The sequence below is a fragment of the Tachyglossus aculeatus genome, chromosome 10 (assembly GCF_015852505.1).
Source record: "Tachyglossus aculeatus isolate mTacAcu1 chromosome 10, mTacAcu1.pri, whole genome shotgun sequence".
Taxonomy (NCBI): domain Eukaryota; kingdom Metazoa; phylum Chordata; class Mammalia; order Monotremata; family Tachyglossidae; genus Tachyglossus; species Tachyglossus aculeatus.
In genome coordinates, this window is record NC_052075.1 from 51611114 (window position 1) to 51632703 (window position 21590).

General features: G+C 57.3%; 2 protein-coding genes across 2 annotated transcripts; one reads left to right on the forward strand and one right to left on the reverse strand.

Moving 5' to 3' along the window:
• The first annotated feature begins 267 nt into the window (after nucleotides 1-267).
• TBC1D17 (TBC1 domain family member 17) lies at nucleotides 268-14698 on the forward strand. Its single transcript, XM_038752008.1, has 17 exons — nucleotides 268-288; nucleotides 3825-3923; nucleotides 5259-5333; nucleotides 7432-7552; nucleotides 8531-8738; nucleotides 9016-9127; nucleotides 10100-10258; nucleotides 11281-11409; nucleotides 11551-11654; nucleotides 11987-12081; nucleotides 12274-12390; nucleotides 12956-13056; nucleotides 13164-13263; nucleotides 13379-13476; nucleotides 13594-13710; nucleotides 13853-13939; nucleotides 14052-14698. The coding sequence occupies exons 1-17, from the start codon at nucleotides 268-270 to the stop codon at nucleotides 14253-14255; spliced, it is 1947 nt and encodes a 648-aa protein (XP_038607936.1). The 3' UTR covers nucleotides 14256-14698.
• Nucleotides 14699-15490: 792 nt separating this feature from the next.
• IL4I1 (interleukin 4 induced 1) lies at nucleotides 15491-19808 on the reverse strand. The gene is made up of 7 exons (XM_038752723.1): nucleotides 19588-19808; nucleotides 19216-19433; nucleotides 18902-19014; nucleotides 17865-18066; nucleotides 17712-17780; nucleotides 16933-17069; nucleotides 15491-16310 (listed from the first exon to the last, which is right to left on the reverse strand). Exons 1-7 carry the CDS (start codon nucleotides 19622-19624, stop codon nucleotides 15542-15544), a joined length of 1545 nt encoding a protein of 514 aa, XP_038608651.1. The 5' UTR covers nucleotides 19625-19808; the 3' UTR covers nucleotides 15491-15541.
• Between the last annotated feature and the right edge of the window lie 1782 nt (nucleotides 19809-21590).

Genomic DNA, 21590 nt, shown 5'->3' on the forward strand with positions numbered 1-21590 from the left:
GAGGCGGGGTTGTTTACATCGGGAGGGAAAGGGGAGCGCGCGGGGGCGGCGCATGCGCAGGGCGGACTCCGCCCTCGCTGGCGGCCCTCCCTCCGTGGTGGTCATGGTTCCTTCCGGCCCCTGTCAGTGCCGGAGGGCGGGCCGTACCACTGCACGCCGCCGGGGGGCGGCGCGTGGAGAGGCGCGTAAACAACCTTCGCGGGACGAACGAGGGGCCGCACGTGACTTTGGCGTTTCCCCGGAAGGGGCGGGGCGTCCGCCGTGGCGATGGAGTCAACTGGCTACAGGGTAAGAGCCGGGCGTCGGGAGGGAGGGGATTAATAATCATCATCATAATAATAATGGTATTTCACTCAATCAATCAATCGTATTTATTGAGCTCATACTGTGTGCAGAGCACTGTACTAAGCGCTTGGGAATCAATCAATCGTATTTATTGAGCGCTTACCATGTGCAGAGCACTGTACTAAGCGCTTGGGAAGTCCAGGTTGGCAACATCTAGAGACAGTCCCTACCCAACAGTGGGCTCACAGGCTAAAAGGGGGAGACGGAGAACAAAACCAAACATACTGACAAAATAAAATAAATAGAATAGATATGTACAAGTAAAATAAATAAATAAATAGAGTAATAAATATGTACAAACATATATACATATCAATCAATCAGTCGTATTTATTGAGCGCTTACTGTGTGCAGAGCACTGGACTAAGCGCTTGGGAAGTCCAAGTTGGCAACATATAGAGGCGGTCCCTACCCAACAGTGGGCTCAGGGTCTAAAAGGGGGAGACAGAGAACAAAACCAAACATACTAAAAAAATAAAATAAATAGAATAGATATGTACAAGTAAAATAAATTAATAGACTAATAAATATGTACAAACATATATACAGGTGCTGTGGGGAAGGGAAGGAGGTAAGATGGGGGGATCATCATCAATCGTATTTATTGAGCGCTTACTGTGTGCAGAGAGTACTGGACTAAGCGCTTGGGAAGTACAAGTTGGCAACATACAGAGACAGTCCCTACGCAACAGTGGGCTCACAGTCTAAAAGGGGGAGACAGAGAACAAAACCAAACATACTAACAAAATAAGATAAATAGAATAGATATGTACAAGTAAAATAAATAGAGTAATAAATATGTACAAACATATATACAGGTGCTGTGGGGAGGGGAAGGAGGTAAGATGGGGGGGTGGAAAGGGGGATGAGGGGAAGAGGAAGGAAGGGGCTCAGTCTGGGAAGTACAGGTTGGCAACATATAGAGATGGTCCCTACCCAACAGTGGGCTCACAGTCTAGAAACATAAGCGCTTGCTACTACTAATAATGTTGGTATTTGTTAAGCGCTTACTATGTGTAAAGCACTGTTCTAAAGCGCTGGGGAGGTTACAAGGTGATCAGGTTGGCCCACGTGGGGCTCCCAGTCTTCACCCCCATTTTACAGATGAGGGAACTGAGGCACAGAGAAGTGACTTGCCCAAAGTCACACAGCTGACAATTAGCCGAGTCAAGATAATAATAATAATGATGATGATAGTTATTAAGCGCTTACTATGTGCAAAGCACTGTAATAAGCGCTGGGGAGGTTGCAAGGTGATCAGCTTGACCCCCGGGGGGCTTAAAGTCTCCATCCCCATTTTACAGATGAGGGAACTGAGGCACAGAGAAGTGAAGTGATTTGCCCAAAGTCACCCAGCTGACAAGTGGCGGAGGCGGGATTAGAACCCACGACCTTTGACTCCCAAGCCTGGGCTCTTGCCACTAAGCCACGCTGCTTCTCTGTGTGACTGAGGGCGGGAATGTAAACAAAATAATGGTAATAATAATGATGGCATTTGCTAAGCGCTTACTATGTGCAAAGCACCGTTCTAAGTGCTGGGGAGGATACAAGGTGATCAGGTTGTCCCACGGGGGGCTCACAGTCTTAATCCCCATTTTCCAGATGAGGTCACTGAGGCACAGAGAAGTGAAATGACTTGCCCAAAGTCACACAGCTGACAAGTGGCGGGGCCGGGATTAGAACCCATGACCTCTGACTCCAAAGCCTGGGCTTTTTCCACAGAGCCACGCTGCTTCTAGCCCTGACTCCTGTCCATAGCCCCCTGCCCGCCGTTCTCCATCGAATTCCCCCTCCTGGGACTCATCATCATCATCATCATCAATCGTATTTATTGAGCGCTTACTGTGTGCAGAGCACTGTACTAAGCGCTTGGGAAGTAGAAGTTGGCAACATATAGAGACGGTCCCTACCCAACAGCGGGCTCACAGTCTAAAAGGACTCCCACAGCCCTTGTACCCGTCCAGCTGTGGGCAGGGAACATGTCTACCGACTCTGCCGTATTCTACTCTCCCAAGCGTTTAGTACAGTACCCTGTGTGCGGTAGAGTGTAAGTTGATGCCCACAGGGAGTATAACAGTTTATTGTTATAGTACACTATTCCAGGCGTTTAGTACAGTGCTCTGTACACAGACTGTAAACTCAAGACTGTAAGCTCGTTGCGGGCAGGGAGTATATCAGTTTATTGTTATAGTGTACTCTCCCAAGCGTTTAGTACAGTCCTCTGTACACCATTGACTGTAAGCTCAAGACTGTATGCTTGTTGCGGGCAGGGAATATATCAGTTTATTGTTATAGTGTACTCTCCCAAGCGTTTAGTACAGTGCTCTGTACACCATTGATTGTAAGCTCAAGACTGTATGCTCGTTGCAGGCAGGGAATATATCGGTTTATTGTTACAGTGTACTCTCCCAAGCGTTTAGTACAGTCCTCTGTACACCATTGACTGTAAGCTCAAGACTGTATGCTCATTGCGGGCAGGGAATATATCGGTTTATTGTTGCAGTGTACTCTCCCAAGCATTTAGTACAGTTCTCTGTACACCATTGACTGTAAGCTCAAGACTGTATGCTCGTTGCGGACAGGGAATATATTGCTTTATTGTTACAGTGTACTCTCCCAATCATTTAGTACAGTCCTCTGTACACCATTGACTGTAAGCTCAAGACTGTATGCTCGTTGCAGGCAGGGAATATATCGGTTTATTGTTACAGTGTACTCTCCCAAGCGTTTAGTACAGTCCTCTGTACACCATTGACTGTAAGCTCAAGACTGTATGCTCGTTGTGGGAAGGGAATATATCGGTTTATTGTTACAGTGTACTCTCCCAAGCGTTTAGTACAGTCCTCTGTACACCACTGACTGTAAGCTCAAGACTGTATGCTCGTTGTGGGAAGGGAATATATCGGTTTATTGTTACAGTGTACTCTCCCAAGCGTTTAGTACCTGTAAGCTCAAGACTGTATGCTTGTTGCGGGCAGGGAATATATCGGTTTATTGTTACAGTGTACTTTCCCAAGCGTTTAGTACAGTGCTCTGTACACCATTGACTGTAAGCTCAAGACTGCATGCTCGTTGTGGGCAGGGAATATATCAGCTTATTGTTACAGTGTACTCTCCCAAGCGTTTAGTGCAGTGCTCCACACACAGTAGACTGCAAGCTCGCTACAGGCAGGGAATATATCAGTTTATTGTTGAAGTGTACTCCCCCAAATGTTTAGTACAGTGCTCTGTACACCACTGTAAGCTCAAGACCGTAAACTCGTTGCGGACAGGGAATGTGTCAGGTTATTGTTATAGTGTACTCTCCCAAGCATTCGGTACTATGCTGTGCACACCGTCAGCGCTCGATAAATCCGACTGAATGACAGTAAGCGTTCAATAAATGCCATTGATGATGATGATGATAGCTGGGGGGGAGAGAGGATGGCGCGGGGCTCCAGACGCGTCGCCCCTGACCCCCCCGTCCTCCCTCCCTCCAGGTGGTGTTTGAGAAGTCGGGCGTTTTCCTCCACACGAGCGCCAAACCCCGCCAGGATCCCGACTCCCTCATCGCTGGGGTCATCCGCCTCGTGGAGAAGGTAACGGGGACGAGGTGGGGCCGGTGGGAGAGCTCCGGGCTGCGGGGATGAGAGGTCGGGAAGCAGAGGGCACGTCGGGAACAGCGCTCGGCGCGTAGTAAGCGCTCAACAGCTACCGTGACCGTGGAAATCTGGAAGATAGTGATGGGGTCCCCCAGATTCAGAATCACTGGGACATCTAGTGCGGTTGGACTTGGGGGAGGTGGGAGTGGGTGAGAGGTAATCACCCACTCATCCATCCACTCATAATAATAATAATAATAATAATGATAGCATTTATTAAGCGCTTACTATGTGCAAAGCACTGTTCTGAGCACTGGGGGGATACAAGGTGATCAGGTTGTCCCACATGGGGCTCACAGTCTTAATCCCCGTTTTACTCATCAGCCCACCCGTCATTCATTCATTCAGTCGTATTTACTGAGCGCTTACTGTGTGCAGAGCACTGTACTAAGCGCTTGGGAAGTACAAGTTGGCAACATTTAGAGACGGTCCCTACCCAACAGTGGGCTCACGGGCATACGTAACAGTATGCCCCGTTTTTAGATCTGTTTTCTCATCCTTGGCAGTGACACTGCCGTTCATTTTGAGTAGGGACCGTCTCTATATGTGCATTCATTCATTCATTCATTCATTCATTCATTCAATCGTATTTATTGAGCGCTTACTGTGTGCAGAGCACTGGACTAAGCACTTGGGAAGTCCAAGTTGGCAACATATAGAGACGGTCCCTACCCAACAGCGGGCTCACAGCCTAGAAGGGGGAGACAGACAACGAAACAGAACATATTAACAAAATAGAATAAATAGAATAAATAGGAACAAATAAAATAAATAGGGTAATAAATAAGTACATACGTATATACAGGTGCTGTGGGGAGGGGAAGGAGGTAGGGCGGGGGAGGAGGGGGAGAATCATCTGGAAGGTGGCGGGGATCAGGGGTGACTGGATTTGGGGGACAGTTTGCGTAGCTGGAACTGGGGGAATGAGGAAGCGGGTCAGAGGTGATCATCTGGAAGATGATGGGGGTCACTGGATTTGGGGGACAGCTTGTCTAGCTGGAATTGGGGGCTTGAGGGAGTGGGTGAGAGGTAGTCATCTGGAAGATGGCGGGCGTCCGAATCGCTGGATTTGGGGGCCAGCTTGTGTAGCTGGAACTGGAGGAGGTAGGCCTGGGGCGGGAGCTGGGGGAATAGAAAGAAAACGGGGGTGCTCGCGGAGTTGGGCGGCCGGCAGGGTGGAGGACCGGAGCCAGGATCTGGGGGCGGCGAGGATGCAGCGAGGTTATCTCTTGAGATCTCACCTTGACAACTGTTCGTTTCAATTCCTCTCAGGACTCAGACGTCCTGCTTCACTGGGCCCCGGTAGAAGAAGCTGGAGATGGGACGCAGATCATCTTCTCCAAGAAGGTGGGGGAGACCCCAACCCCTTCCTGGACCTCTTCTACTTTTGTTCGGTCCTCCCCTCCCTCTCCTTGCCCCCTCCTTCTTCCTCTCCTCTTTTTTTTAAAAAAAAATGATGGCATTTGTTAAGCGCTGACTGTGTGCCGAGCCCTATGCCAGGTATTTAGAGAAGCAGCGTGGCTTAGTGAAAAGAACCCGGGCTTAGGAGTCAGAGGTCGTGGGTTCTGATCCCGGCTCCGCCACCTATCAGCTGTGTGGCGTTGGGCAAGTCACTTCACTTCTCGAGTGAAGAGTGAAGTGGTTCGAGTCCCAGCTCCGCCATATGTCTGCTGTGTGACCTTGGGCAAGTCACTTAACTTCTCGAAGCCTCAGTTCCCTCGTCTGTAAAATGGGGATGATGACTGTAAGCCCCACGTGGGACAACCTGATCACCTTGTATCCCCCCCATCGCTTAGAACAGTGCTTTGCACATAGTAAGCGCTTAACAAATGCCATCATTATTATTATTATTATTCTCGGTGCCTCAGTTCCCTCATCTGTAAAATGGGGATGAAGATTGTGAGCCCCAAGTGGGACAACCTGATTACCGTGTTTCTGCCCCAGGGCTTGGCACACAGTAAGCGTTTAGCAGATACCTTCGTTATTATTACCCCAGTGCTTGGCACATAGTAAGCGCTTACCAAATACCATCATTATTATTACTGTTTAGGTAGATAGGTATCTAGGAGAAGCAGTATGTCTCAGTGGAAAAGAGCCCGGGCTTTGGAGTCAGAGTCATGGGTTCAAATCCCGGCTCCACCAACTGTCAGCTGTGTGACTTTGGGCACGTCACTTCACTTCTCTGGGCCTCAGTTCCCTCATCTGTAAAATGGGGATGAAAACTGTGAGCCCCCCCGTGGGACAACCTGATCGCCTTGTAACCACCCCAGCGCTTAGAACAGTGCTTTGCACAGAGTAAGCGCTTGCCAGATACCATCATTATTATTATATAAGATAATCAGATGGGGCACAGTCCCTGTCCCGTGTAGAACTCCCAATCTAAGTGGGAGGGAGGAAAGATGAGGAAACCGAGGCCCAGAGAAGTGAAGCGACTCGCCCAGCTCAGGACTCGGACTCCTTCACCCTTCTCTGCCTCGCTTCTCTTGTAGATCTTTTCAGTCCCTCCACAGTGGCGTGTCCCCTTCTCCGACCTCTCCTCCCCTCGCTTTGTTTCTCTTTCTCTTCCCTGTGCCCTGGTAACCCTGGGGAGGATCTTGGGTGCTCAGAAATCCTTCCTTTAATACTTTAATGAGAAATGGAGAGAGCCTGGATTCTAATTCTGGCTCCACCACTGGTCTGCTGTGTGACCTTCGGCAAGTCACTTCACTTGCCTGGGCCTTAGTTCCCTCATCTGTGAAATAATAATAATAATAATAATGGCATTTATTAAGCACTTACTATGTGCAAAGCACTGTTCTAAGCGCTGGAGAGGTCACAAGGTGATCAGGTTGTCCCACGGTGGGGGGCTCACAGTCTTCATCCCCATTTTACAGATGAGGTAACTGAGGCACAGAGAAGTGAAGTGCCTTGCCCAAAGTCACGCAGCTGACAATTGGCGGAGCCGGGATTTGAACCCGCGACCTCTGACTCCAAAGCCCATGCTCTTTCCCACTGAGCCACGCTGCATAAAGGGGGTTATGACTGTGAGCCCTATGGGGGACAGGGTCCCTGTCGGACCTGATTAGCTTGTATCTACCCTGATGCTTAGTACAGTGTCTGGCACATAGTAAGCCCCTCACGGATTCCATTAAAAAAAAAAAATACATCTAGGCAGCGTGGCTTAGTAGCAAGAGCCCGGGCTTGGGAGTCAGAGGTCGTGGGTTCCGATCCCGACTCCACCACTTGTCAGCTGTGTGACTTTGGGCAAGTCACTTCACTGCTCTGGGCCTCAGTTACCTCATCTGGAAAATGGGGCTCCAGACTGTAAGCCCCAAGTGGGACAACCTGATCACCTTGTATCTATCCCAGAGCTTAGAACAGTGCTTGGCGCATAGCAAGCGCTTAACAGATACCATCATTATTACTGTTATTAGTCACTTACCTCCTCATCCCCTCACCCTTCCAGGAGCCGACGGGGGGGGAGTCTTGCCCCCCCGAGGAGGACCTCTTCGACCCCGGCTACGAGCCCGACTGGGCCGTCATCAGCCCCGTGGGAGCCCGGGTCCGGGCCCAGGAGCCGGGCACCGGTGAGACGCCGCCCTGTGCCGGGGGAGAGGACGAGGGAAGCTCTACCTCAGGGGCCTTCCATGCAGGGCTGTACCGCTTTAATCCTTGGGCTCTTACTGCCCTCATCTAGGGGTCATCCGACGGGACACAGTCCCTGTCCAACGCGGGGGCTCACAATCTCACCGGGAGGGAGAACGGATGAGGCCCAGTGAAGCCAGTCTGGCAGTTGTATTTATTGAGCACTGCATTCACTCATTCAATCACATTTATTGAGCGCTTACTACATGCAGAGCACCGTACTATGTGCCCGAAAGAGTACAATACAGCCATAAACAGAGTCATTCCCTGCCCACCACGAGCTAGAGGGGGAGACAGACCTGACTATAAATAAGTAAATGACAGATTTGTACTTCGATGTTGGAGGGCTGGAAGCGGGGATGACTAAAGGGAGCGAGTCAGGGTGATGCAGAAGGGAGTGGGAGGAGAGGAAAGCGGGGCTTAGAGAAGGCCTCTTGGAGGAGAGGGGCCTTCAGTAAGGCTTTGACGGGGGAGAGAGTCATTGTCGGATTGGGGGGGAGGTGGTGGGCGGGGGGCGTTCCAGGCCGGAAGCCTGGGTGAGAGTCGGCGGCGACGTAGACGAGATGGAGGCACAGTGAGAAGGTTAGCGTTAGGGGAGCTAAGTCTGTGGGCTGGGTTGGAGTAGGAGAGTAGCAAGGTGAGGTGGAAGAGGGCAAGGGGATGGGCTGCTTTCAAGACCAGCACGGGGGGCGGTTTCTGTTCTGGATCAGACCCCACACCTGCCCCTTTGATCTCAGTTGCCCTGGTCCCGATCCGCCCCCACCAGGGTCTTTCCTTCGGGCTTCGCCACCTGCCCCCAAACCCGGTTCCAGCGTGGTGGGCCCGGGGACTGAGGGAGGGGTCTCCCCTAGGGTCGAAGGGGATCTGGCCCCGGAGGAGGGTTTGACCGCCCCTCCCCTGGCCTCTCTACCCACCTCCAGGCGCAGGGGCCGGCGCATCCCGGCCGTCCTGGGCCTTCTCCCTGAGGCTGGCGGAGCTCAAGTCGATCCGCCGCTCCAAGCCCGGACTGGGCTGGGCCTACCTCGTGCTGGTCACGCAGGCCGGGGGCTCCTTGCCCGCCCTCCACTTCCACCGCGGGGGGACGCGCTCCCTGCTCCGGGCCCTCAGCAGATACCTGATCCTCGCCAGGTGAGTCCGCCTCTCCGCCCCGTTCCCCGCCTCTACCCACCATCCTCTCCCTGGCTTTGTTTTGTTTTTTTTTTTAAATGGTATTTGTTTAGTGCTTACTCTGTGCCAGACACTGTTCTAAGCACTGGGGTAGATCCAAGGTCATCAGGTGCCATCGCTATTACTGTTATTATAATCAGGGAAAGCGGGGCCGGTTAAGATGTCTCCCAGCTCCTGGTTGCCTGGGTCAGAAAAGCCCAACACCGAGAGTGTTTTTCTTTGTCTTTCTCTCCCCCAGCTCCCCACAGGATTCCCGCCTCTACCTGGTTTTCCCCCACGATTCCTCCGCCCTCTCTAACTCCTTCCACCAGCTCCATCTCTTCGACGAGGACAGCTCCAACGTGGTCTCCGTGAGTGTGAACAGGCCCTCCCCACCGCTCCCGGCCTTTCCCCGCCCCGGGCTCCCTCTCCTTCCCTGTTCCTGGTGAACTGCGAAATCTGCTCTGCGCTTACCACGTGCCAAGCGCCGGGGTTAGTACCATGCCGTCAGGTCAGGCATAGTCCCTTTTCCCACAGGGGACTCCCAGCCTAAGGGGGAGGAAGAACAGGTATTGAATGCCCACTGAGTAGACCGAGGCCCAGAAAAGGGAAGTGACTAGCCCAAGGCCACGTGGCAGGCAGGTGACGGACTCAGGATTAGAATCCAGGACTCCGATTTTCCAGCCCTTTGCTCTCCCCGCCCTCCTGGCCACCCCATTTCGGGCCCCCTTCTCTCTTCTCACCCTTGTTCCCCAGCCACCCCCTCATTGGCATTCCCATCGGTCTTCCCACCCTCCTCACTAATGCTCCAAAGTGCTCCTCCCCTCCCTCTGGGCTAAGGGATGGAACCAAAGAAGAGGAGGGGTGGGGGGTGGGAGGGCAATACAGAATAAAAATTATAATAATAGTAATGATGGCATCTATTAAGCGCTTACTATGTGCAAAGCACTGTTCTAAGCGCTGGGGAGGCTACAAGATGATCAGGTTGTCCCATGGGGGCTCCCAGTCTTCATCCCCATTTTACAGATGAGGGAACTGAGGCCCAGAGAAGTGAAGTGACTTGCCCAAAGTCTCACAGCTGACAGTTGTCGGAGCCAGGATTGGAACCCATGACCTCTGACTCCAGAGCCCGGGCTCTTTGCCGCTGAGCCACGCTGCTTCTCTGAGAAAAGTGAAGGGGCTCAGGGAGGCTGGATCCTGTAGCATCAGTGGGAGGGGGCGGAGCCTGGAGAAAAAGCCTGGAATGGGGAATGGGGGGCAGGATCCCCTTCCTCTTTCTCCCTCCCTTCCCCCTCCGCCGACCGTCCTTCGGTTGACCCTGTCCCCCCTCCCTCCCCCACCAGCGTTTCCTCCAAGACCCGTACGCCGCCACCTTCGGAGGCTTCTCGCGCGTCACCAACTTCTTCCGCGGTGCCCTGCAGCACCCCCACGACGGCAGCCCCCCGCCCAGCCTCCTCGGCCCCGAGGACGAGCCCGAGCCCGGCTTCGAGGTCATCTCCTGCGTGAGTGGCGGCCGGGTGCAGCGGGAGGGAATGAGGAGAGACCCGTATCTGGTAATCGGAGAATCCCTGAGGCCCCCCCGGGCTGGCCCGGCCCCGGCTGCTTCACTGCTTGCCGGGGGCGGGTGGGCCCTGGGGAAGATCTCAGAGGGAGGGACCTATTCCTTCCCTCACCTTCATAGGGGCGGTCAGTCATTTTTATTGAGCACTTTGAGCCCACTGTTGGGTAGGGACTGTCTCTATACGTTGCCAATTTGTACTTCCCAAGCGCTTAGTACAGTGCTCTGCACATAGTAAGCGCTCAATACGATTGATGATGATGATGATGATTCAGTCGTATTTATTGAGTGCTTACTGTGTGCAGAGCGCTGCCCTAAGCGCTTGGAAAGTACAATTCAGCAACAGAGACAATCCCTGCCCACGACGGGCTCACAGTCTAGAAACACCCTCATCCTCATGGGGGCAGGCAGTCCTATTTATTGAGCACTTACTGTGTGCAGAGCACTGTACTGAGTGCTTGGGAGAGGACAGTATAACGGCACATTCCCTGTTCACAGTGAGCTTATAGCCTAGAGGGGAAGAGGGACGTTAATATAAATAAGTTAATTAAGTGCTGTGGGTTAGGAAGGGGGATGAATAAAGGGAGCGAGTCAGGGCAGCGCAGGTGGATATGGGAGAAGAGGAAAGGAAGGCATAATCGGGGAAGGCCTCTTGGAGGAGATGGGCCTTCAGTTAGGGTTTGAAGGCGGGGAGAGTCATTATCTGTTGGATCGTGGATCGTGAGGGTGGGCCAGCGATCGGACCTTATTCCTGCGGGAGTCTCTCCTGCGGAGAAGGACCAGCCAGCATCGGAAAGAGGATGGGCTCTGATAGAGGCGGGAGGGATGCAAGTTAGACTCCTCCTTGCTCAGCTTCCAGCCCGAGAGGGTGGGAGAGATCCGGGGAATCCCTTCCGCCCGGGGAAGAAGGCAGGTGAGCCTAGTCTGGGGGGCGGGGGCCGACACCCTCCCCTCTACCCTGCCCAGGTGGAGCTGGGCCCCCGGCCGGTGGTGGTCCGGGGCGCCCCCGTGACGGAGGAGGAGTGGGCGGGGCACGTTGACGCAGACGGCCGGCTGAAGGACGTGTCGGAACTGAAGGCCCGGATCTTCTCCGGGGTGAGGGCGGGACGGGGGGGGTCCCGCGGACGGGGAGGCGGTGGGCGGGAAGGATTGTGTGTGTGTGTGTGTGTGTGTGTGTGTGTGTGTGTGTGTGTGTGTGTGTGTGTGTGTTGAGCCATCCACGGCCACCCCCTGCAGGGCCTGCACCCCGCTCTGCGGAAGGAGGCCTGGAAGTACCTCCTGGGCTACGTGAGCTGGGAGGGCAGCGGCGAGGAGCACAGGGCCCAGCAGCGGAGGAAGACGTGAGTGGCGGCGGGGTCTCGGGGGTCCCCGGGCTCCCTGGCATCGTCAGCCCGTCGCTGCTCCCACGCGGCCTCCCCTGCCCTCCCGGGTGGTTGGGGGCGAGAGCCCAAGGGAGGCCGGCTTTCGGGAGATTTCCCGGGGCTGTACTTTGGTCCTCGTTGCCTATTAGTTGGGGGGGGCGGGGGGGCCACAGACCCACTTCTTCACAGCCGCCCACTGGAGAGGTTGGCGGGAGTTGGGACTGGCGGAACCACTGCCACGGCAGTGCCCCTCTAGATCTCCCACCCGACTCACGGGCCCTCTCGGGCCCCCGCCTTCTCCCCGCACCCAGGGACGAGTATTTCCGCATGAAGCTGCAGTGGAAATCCGTGAGCGAAGAGCAGGAGAAGAGGAACTCCCTGCTCCGTGGATATCGCAGCCTGATTGGTCAGTGGGGACCACCCCCGACGCACACACATACGGACACCACCTCCAGGGGAGGCCGGGCCTCCCCCTCTTCCCTCCTGGGGTCTCTCCAACCAGAGGGCGGGGATCGGGTGGGGGCTCGAGAAGACGAGATGGAGGCCGGCTGGCTTCCCCGGTCCCTCCCCCGACCCCGCCGCCTCTCCCCTCGGCCAGAGCGGGACGTCAGCCGGACGGATCGGAACAACAAGTTCTACGAGGGGACCGACAACCCCGGCCTGGGGCTGCTCCATGATATTCTGCTGACCTACTGCATGTACCACTTCGACCTGGGTACGGGGAAGGCGCCGGGATGCCGGGGGCCGGGTCGTTTCAGCCTGGCGAGGGAAGATATAGCGTGGGAGGGGCCGTACCGCTTTAACCCGTGGGGGCCGCCGAGAGGGATGGCACTCCTGTACCCCGGGTAGGGGGAAATGGGGCGGGAGAGGTCGTACCCCTTTAACGCGGAGGGGCTGAGGGGGATTGCGTCCCTTCACCCTGGGTCGGGAAATGGGGTGGGAGGGACTTTTCCACTTTAACTTCGAGGTGGGTAAGATGGGGTGAGAGGGAATGCACCGCTTCACCCCGGGTAGGGGGAGATGGGGTGGGCAAGGCTGTACCATTTTAACCTAGCGTCGGGGGCGGAATCAGTAGGTGAAGGTGGAGAGGGAGTGGAGGGGTGAGAGGAAGAGGTGGATTGGGGAAAAGACGGGGAGGGAGGTGGTTGAATTGGGGCGGTATTTGGGCGGGCCAAGGGGCCGACCAGGAGAGAAGACAGTTCTGTGTCTGTGGATCCCAACTCTCGCCACCCCCACCCCCTATCCATCTACCCCACTCCTCTGTCTCCCCTCTGCCTCAGGTTACGTCCAGGGCATGAGCGACCTCCTCTCCCCAATCCTCTTCGTCACCCAGAACGAGGTCGATGCTTTCTGGTGTTTCTGTGGCTTCATGGAACTTGTGGTGAGGGGGCTCATCAACCCGGTTGGGGAGGTGAGGCAGGGATCGGGGGGTCTGGCCCCCCGGTCCCTGACACTCCCCGTTCCTCCTCCTCCTCCTCCTGCCTCAAGCACGGAAACTTCGAAGAGAGTCAGGACAGCATGAAGCGCCAGCTGGGCCAGCTGACTCTGCTGCTGCGAGTCCTCGACCCCTCGCTCTGTGACTTTCTGGGTACAGCCTGGGGCGGGGCGGAAGGGAGAAGTGGTGGTGGTGGGGGGGGTCTCGGGTGGCCAGCGCACCCCTAGCTCCGGCCCCGCTCTCCACCCAACCCCTCCTCCCTCCCCAGACTCCCAGGAGTCAGGATCCCTCTGCTTCTGCTTCCGCTGGATCCTCATCTGGTTCAAGCGGGAATTCTCCTTCCCCGACGTGCTGCGGCTGTGGGAGGTGAGGAGGGTGGCCGGGGGCCGGAAGCGGGGCCGCGGGGCAGATGGGAGGTCTGGCCTCGGCCCGGTGGGAACGGGAAGTACTAATCGCAACCCTCCGCGGTCTCCCCGGCCCCAGGTTCTGTGGACAGGCCTCCCTGGCCCCAACTTCCACCTGCTTGTGGCCTGTGGGATCCTGGATGCTGAGAGAGACGCCCTCATGACCTCGGGCTTTGGCTCCAATGAGATCCTCAAGGTCAGGCTGCTCCTCTTCCTCTCCCTCTCCTCTCTCTCTCTCCCTCCCTCCCTCCTCGCCAGAGCCCGAGGCTCCCTCTCCGACCCTCCCCGGTTCCCTTCGCGTCCGACCTCCCCTTACTCCCGTCCGTTCCCCGCCCCAGCACATCAACGAGCTGACTATGACGATGAGCGTGGAGAAGATCATAACGCGGGCCGAGGAGCTGTATCGGCAGCTGGCTGCCTGCCCGGTGAGAACCTGTCGTTCCTTGTCCCTCCCCCCGGCTTTTGCATGATGGGGGGGCCTCCTCCTCTCTGACACCGCCACCCGCCTCGCTCTCTGTCCCCCCCATCGCCCCACAGGAGCTGCCCCTCAACGTCCAGGAGATCCTGGGCCTGGCCGCGGCCCCCCCAGCGACCCCCGGCAGCCCTTCCTCTCCAGCGCCGATCTTCCTCCTCTCCCCGGGGGGCCCATCCTCCGGCCCCTCTCTGTCTGCCGCGCAACTGCCCCGCCGGTCAGAGAGCAGCCCAGGGACCCCCCCACCGGACACCGCCCCCGACTCCTGATTCTGGCCTGCCTCCATCCCTAGCACATGCACTTTACCTCCCCCGCGGCCCCGACCCCCGAACCCCACCTCTCTTCCCCCCGAAGCCCACCATTGTCATCTCTGAACCTGACCCTGGGGGGTCTCCCCCCTTCCCAGTGAATACCCAGAGGGAAGGGGGTGAGTCCACGCCTCCCCGAAGCCTCTTCTCTTCGGAACGCCCCGGATCTTCGTCCTCCCACCACTCCCGACGTCTTCCGAGGCCGACCACGTTAACCGGAATCGCGGCCCGGGCCTCCTGCCTGGGCGCCGGGAGACAGAGCTGTGCCAGGAGGGGTGAGGTGTGATCCGTGGGAAGGGACGGAGGGGGCCTGGAGAGGCGGGGGGTTGGGGCCTGGGCAGGAAGCGCTGGGGATAGGGAAGAGGATAAGGCACGGAGACCCTAAAATAAAGCTCTTGGCTGCATTTCCACCATCACCCTTTATTCCAGGATCCCCCCCAGTCCGCCCCCGACCCCAGCAGCGGCTGTCGCCGATTCTTTCTGGGTCCTCGGTTGGGCTGGGGCCGATGTGAGGCCCGGGAAGAGAAGGCGGGACCCAGGAGGCAGGGATCTGGGATAATAATAATAATAATTGTGATATTCGTTAAGCGCTATGTGCCAGGCCGCTGTACTAAGCGCCAGGGTGGATACAAGCTAATTGAGTTGGACACAGTCCCTGTCCCTCACGGGGATCACGGTCTTAATCCCCATTTTGCAGACGAAGGAACGGAGGCACAGAGAAGAGAAGCGACTTGGCCAAGATCTCACAGCAGACGGGCGGTGGAGCCGGGATGGGATTAGGGTCTGGGATCGGGAGTCGGAGCCCGGCCGGCAGGAAGGAGGGTGGAGGGCGAGGCTGAGCCTGGAAGTTGCGGGGAGCACCCGGGGGGAGAAGGAGGAGCCAGGGCTGTTCCGGATCATTAGTTCATTCCTTCATTCAACCGTATTTATTGAGCTTTTACTGTGTCCAAATCTCCGACAGTCCGGAGGAAAAGCTACCGACCTGGCAGGAAGCAGGGTGGACGGGAGCGGCGGTCCCCGTGGATGGAGCCCGGGCCCGGGAAAAAGAAGGTCACGGGTTCTAATCCCGGCCCCGCCACCTGTCTGCCGTGTGACCTCGGCAAGTCACTCTACTGCTCCGGGCCTCAGTTACCCCATCTATAAAATGGGGATCGAGACGGTGGGCCCCACGCGGGACGGGGACCGTGTCCGACCCGACTGGCTCGCCTCCGCCCCGGCGCTCAGTAAGCGCTCATCAGATCCCCCAGTCAGGCGTCGCGGTGAATGGCCCGGGCGGCCCGGAGCCCGGCCTTGACCGCCGCCTCCACCCAGCCGTGAGGGAAGGCCGTGTGCTCCCCGGCGAAGTAGACCCGTCCCTCGGGCTTGGTCCAGGGCTCCGCGGCCGCGGCCCCGCCGGGCTCCATCACGACGAAGGCGCCTTGGCTGCGGGGGTCCTGGGCCCAGCGTTGCACGGCCCCGGTTCCGTCCCACAGCTCCCACACTTGGGCCCCGTGCAGCCCCTCCAGCTCCGCCAGCGCCAGCCGGAACACCTCGGGGGCCGGCAGCCCGGCGAAGGCCCCGGCCGCCGCCGACCAGGCGTAGCTGGCCAGCAGGAGCCCGCCGGGGCCCCGGGCCTCGCCGGATGGGTAGTACACGGCCCGGGAGAGGCCGTCGGTCACGGACTTGCCGCCGGCGATCCCCTCCGCCTCCCAGAAGCGCCGGCGGAAGCCCAGGGCCACCTTGGTGGCGCCCACGTAGTGGAGGCGGCGGAGGGCTTGGCGCCGGGTGGGGGTCAGCGGAGGGTCGAAGGTCAGGCGCAGGGCGGCCGGGGCCGAGGTGGCCACCAGGACGCGGTCCGCCGGGAGGGTCCGCTCCCGGGATGCGTGGTCCAGGAAGGTGACGGAGGCGGGGGCCGAGCCCGAGCCCGAGCGGGCCTGGTGGACGCTCAGGGCCGAGGCGCCCAGGTGGACGGGGCCCGGCAGCGAGCGGAGCAGGGAGCCCGGGAGGAGGTCCCAGCCCCCCGCTACGCGCAGGTACCTGCGGGCAGGAGACAGGCCCCACGCTGGGAGTCCAACCAACATGTTGTCCCCTCTCCCTCCTCCTCCTCCTCTCACCCCCCAACTCCTCCTTTAGACTGGAAGCTCCGCGTGTGCAGGCAACGTGTCCGCCAAATACATTGTAACCACCGCTTAGACCCATAGTAAGCGCTTAACGAATTCCAGAATTATTAGTACTTATCGTTATCATCCTAGTGATAACGATGGCATGTTAAGCACCTACTATGGGTCAAACGCCCTTCTAAGCGCCAGGGCTGATACCAGCAAATCAGGTTGGACGCAGTCCCTGTCCCACCTGGGGCTTGCGGGCTTCGTCCCCATTTTGCAGACGAGGGAATTGAGGCACAGAGAAGTAAGGAGATTAGAACCCAGGTCCTTTGGACTCCCGGGCCCGGGAGCGTTTACTGTGAGTACATACTTGACGCTTGGGAGAGTACAGTACAAGAGAGTCGGTAGACAGGTTCCCTGCTAAGCCCACGAGCTTAGCACAGTGTTCTGCACACAGTAAGTGCTCAATAACTACCGTTGATTGATGGATTGACTAATTGATTCCTCCTCACTCGCTCCCCCGCTTCCCGCAACCGTCCCCCGGCTCCACGAACCTGTGCTGGTCGTTCAGGGCCCCGTGGGCCCTCAAGGCTTCGGAGAAGCTCAGGGCCAAGAAGCCGTCGAGGCCGAGGACGTCGCCCAGGAGCCGCACGGCCTCTCGGCTGAGGTTCCCCTCCCCGAGGAGGTAGCCCTGCGCGGTGGAGAGAGAAATGGGGGGTGTGACTTTGGGCAAGTCACTTCCTGGGCCTCAGTTCCCTCCTCTGTAAAATGGGGATGAAGACTGGGAGCCCTACGTGGGGCAACCTCGTTACATTGTAGGTACCCCAGTGCTCGGCACATAGTAAGCGCTTAACAAATGCCATCCTTATTATTATTAAGGGGGTGGGCAATTCATTGTCGTATTTATTGAGCACTTACTGTGTGCAAAGCACTGTACTAAGCGCTTGGAAGAGTACAATAGAACCAGAAACGCACATTCCTGCCCACAACGAGCCCACAGTCTAGAGGGGGAGACAAATGTTAACATAGGTAAATAAGTAAGTTGCAGATACATACATGTGTATCTTTTAGACTGTGAGCCCACTGTTGGGTAGGGACCGTCTCTATATGTTGCGAACTTGTACTTCCCAAGCGCTTAGCACAGTGCTCTGCACACAGTAAGCGCTCAATAAATACGATTGATGATGATATGTGCTGTGGGGATGGGAGGGAGGACGGCTGGCCCCGTCCTCCTGACGACCGGACCCCACAGTGGTCGCGACACGGCACTCGAGGGCTGAGCTGGAGGCGGGGAGGGAGGGACGCCTGGGTCCCCGCATCCCCCTTCCCTTACCTCAAGGGTGTAAGCGTTGTATTTCTTCAAGACCTGGGCGCAGCCTAAGCGTTTGAGCTCTTGGACGGCCTAGGGTGGGGGAAGGAAGAGTTAGCGGGTTGGGGGGGAGAAGAGGGGCCGGGGGGGAAGAGGGAGATGGGCGCGGAGTCTCACTGGATCCAGTCCCAGCTGGTACAGGTCCTCGGGGAGTTTCTTCCGCTCCCGCGGCCGCAGCTTGTATCCCAGCAGGTCGGGGTTCCTCTCCACTTCATACGTCCGAAGCTTCACCCCGTTCACCGCGTACCAGGTGTGGGGGTCGACCTGTCTGAAGGGGACGAGGGAGAGGCCAAGGCTGGAGCAGAGCGTGCGGACGAGCCTGGGGTCGGGAGGGGAACGAGATCAGGTCAGGGGGTCTCTCCGGCCGACGTCCTCTCCCGGCCTCCGGCCTCCGGCCCAGCCAAGGGGCCTTCTTCCCGGTCGAGCTGGGGGTCTCCCCACTTCCTGGGGGGCCCTGGGGGTGTTTCTGGGGTGACTGGGTCGAGCGCATTGCCCTGAAATGCGGGGTCTGAGGGCAGGAGGAGGAGGCCGGGCGGGGGGCTCTGGCCACGGAATCAGTGAGAAGCGGCGTGGCTCAGTGGAAGGAGCCCGGGCTTTGCAGTCAGAAGTCACTGCTTCAAATCCCGGCTCCGCCAATTGTCAGCTGTGTGACTTTGGGCGAGTCACTTCACTTCTCTGGGCCTCAGTTCCCTCATCTGGAAAATGGGGATTGAGACTGTGAGCCCCCCGTGGGACAACCGGATCACCTTGTAACCTCCCCAGCGCTTAGAACGGTGCTTTGCACATAGTAAGCGCTTAATCAATGCCATCATTATTATATTATTATTATAGAGCCAGGAGCTGGGAGCCAGAAGGACCCGGGTTCTAGTCCCGGCTCCGCCACTTGTCTGCTTTGTGACCTTGGATGAGTCACTTGGCTTCTCTGGACATCAGTTACCTCATCTGGAAAACGGGGGGTTAAGGCTGTGAGCCCCACGTGAGACAGGAAATCGAAAAGCTTGGATCTCCACCGACGCTCACTTAGTACAGTGCCTGGCACATAGTGAGCGTCAACAAATTACATATTGAAAAAGGTATTTACTGAGGGCTTTCTGCGTGCAGAGCACTGTGCCAAGCGCTGCGGAGAGTACGGCGGAACCGAGTCGGTGTCTCACCAGTGGTTAGTGGGCATTCTCATGGCGCCCAGCTCAACCAGGGCCCCCGAGGTCTCATTCCGATAGGTGAGGATCCGGCCCCCGACTCTCTTCTCGGCCTCCAGGAGGGTCACCTTCGGTGGGAAGCCAGAGGGGTGTCCGAGAGTGTGGACGGTGCCCGCTCCACTCCAGCTTCCCTCCCCTGGGGAGCGGGCTCCAGTACGGCCCAGTCGGCGCCCGGGCCCACCCAGGAGTTGAATTGAGAGTCCGCCCCAGCCGGCCGCCAGCCCAGGACCACCTCCCCTACAGTGCTCAATCCCGGACGGCCCCCTCACCCGGTGCCCGGCCTCCCCCAGGATCTTGGCGGCCACCAGCCCGGCCACGCCGGCCCCGACGACGACCACGCGCTGGGGCCGGGACGTGCGCTTCAGCCCGTGCGTCAGCGTGTCCAGCAGCTCCATGGAGTCCGGGTCCTGGAAACACTTCTCGAAGGGGTCGTCCCCGAGCCGGTCTCCGGCCCCGCCGGCCGCCGCCCCGCCGACCAGGAGGACGGCTGTGGGGAGGGGGCACAGGATGGGGGGCAGGAACCCCTCCGGGAGACTCCTCTCCGTCTCCCCCACGGTCCCAGATGCCCGGTGAGAGAGCCTTCTCCCCTGTCGCAAACCCTACGCCCGCGGTTCTCTCCTCCGCCTTCCCCAGGATCTTACCCCAAAGGATCACGGTTCCAGGGCCAGGATGGCACATCTTCCCCACGCCTCACCCTGCTCCACACGCTCAGCTCGGTCTCTGCCAGCCTTCTGACGCCGGGACTCCCGCTTTCCCTACTTCTCTTGCCTTCTTCCAGCCTTCCCTATTTGAGCGTCGTTCATCCCAGGCTTTAGATGTTTCTGAGTCTGGACTTGCACTGCCCGGACTGACTCAGTGCCCCCATCTGCCCTACTCTCCCTCCCTTTCTGTCTTTCGGCGCTTGTCAAAGGGGAAATGAAACTGAGCTTAATTGACGTGAGCTGAGGGGGTGTCAGCCTGGGCCTTCGGAAAAGGGTCTGGTGATTTCCTTTGTCTAAAAGGAAAATCGTAGTTTTCACACTCCGCTCTCTGTTCCCTTGCATCCTAAATTAAGGGCCTGGACTTTCTCTCAGTCTCTGGATCTGGATCTCCATGGCCTAGCCGATAGAGCCCCGTCCTGGGAGTCGCAAGGACCTGGGTTCTAATCCCGGCCCTGCCACTCGTCTGTTGTGTGACCTTGGGCCAGTCACTTCACTTCTCTGAGCCTCAGTTTTCTCATCCGTGAAATGGGGATTCGATTACCGTTATCCCTCCTACTTGGATGGGACAGGGACTGTTTCCGACCTGCTTATCTTGCTGTGAGCTCCTTGCGGGCGGGAATGTGTCTGTTATAGTGTACTCTCCTAAGCTCTTAGTACAGTGCTTTGCACACAGTAAGCCCTCATAAATACGACTGAATGAGTGAATGAGTCTACACTGGAGCTTAATACAGTGCTTGACACTTAGTAAGTGCTTGACGTGAATGAATGAACTACCACAATAATCTATCTTCTTGTTGTCGTGGTCTAGGTGACTGGTGGGAGGTTGGATTCCGGGGAAAAATCAGGCACTGGTCCCAGTTGCTGATGGGAGGTGGATTCCAGGGACAAATCAGGCACTGGTCCCAGTGGATGAGGGGAAGTAGATTCCAGGGACCATCAGGAACTGGTCCCAGTGGCTGATAGGGGGTGGATTCCAGGGACAAATAAGGCACGGTTCCCAGTGACTGCTAGGAGGTGGATTCCACGGACGAATCGGGCACTGGTCTCAGTGAGGGATAGAGGGTGGATTCCAGGGACAAATCAGGCACTGGTCCCAGTGGATGAGGGGAAGTAGATTCCAGGGACCATCAGGAACTGGTCCCGGTAACTGCTGGGAGGTGGATTCCAGGGACAAATCAGGCACTGGTTCCAGTGACTGTGTGGGGGTGGATTCCAGGGACAAATCAGGCGCTGTTCCCAGTGACTGTGTGGGGGTGGATTCCAGGGACAAATCAGGCGCTGTTCCCAGTGACTGAGTGGGGGTGGATTCCAGGGACAAATAAAGCACTGGTCCCAGTCACTGATGGGAGCTGGATTCCAGGAACCATAGGGAGCTTCCCACCTTTCCGCCCCTTTCCTGGAGGTCAGGCAGTCTGGCTGCAGCTGCCGAATCGAAAGAAAAGAGAGTTTGGAAAATCCCACCAGAAAAGAGGGGAGAAAAAGGGTGGAGGATGGTTGGGGGTGAGTCAGCGCGGAGGGGACCATTGGAGGAAGTGATGCCCAGTGGGGGGGGCGGAGGGGAGCGGATGGGAAGCTCTTCACGGTTATCGAGGGGGTGGGGGGATTCAGGGAAAGGGAGGGGAAATTCGGGGCGGAGAAAGGGAGAGTCCGGGTAACGACACTGAGAGGGAGAGCAGGAACAACCATTCCAAGAGGAAGACCACTGGCAGCCAGGGGAAGCGTCCAAGATAGGTGGCTTGGGAGGTGGGTTCTCCTGGGTCCACGAATCAGGTTTGCTGGGGTGGGCGAGCCGAGGCCAGGAGGCAGGTGATAATAATAATAATAATGATGGCATTTGTCAAGCGCTTACTATGTGCACGGCACTGTTCTAAGCGCTGGAAGTCCGGGAGTCCCTGGGTCCCAGACAACCAATCCATCAGTGATGTTTACTGAGCGCTTACTGT

Coding starts and splice junctions, on each gene's coding strand:
- TBC1D17 (XM_038752008.1), top strand. CDS start 268: ATGGAGTCAACTGGCTACAGG. Junction 11,655..11,986: donor GCCCAGCAGCGGAGGAAGAC/GTGAGTGGCGGC, acceptor CCCCGCACCCAG/GGACGAGTATTTCCGCATGA. Junction 13,711..13,852: donor GCTCCAATGAGATCCTCAAG/GTCAGGCTGCTC, acceptor TCCCCGCCCCAG/CACATCAACGAGCTGACTAT.
- IL4I1 (XM_038752723.1), bottom strand. CDS start 19,624: ATGTGCCATCCTGGCCCTGGAACCGTGATCCTTTGGG. Junction 18,067..18,901: donor AGAATGCCCACTAACCACTG/GTGAGACACCGA, acceptor TCCCGACCCCAG/GCTCGTCCGCACGCTCTGCT. Junction 17,781..17,864: donor ACCAGCTGGGACTGGATCCA/GTGAGACTCCGC, acceptor CCCCCACCCTAG/GCCGTCCAAGAGCTCAAACG.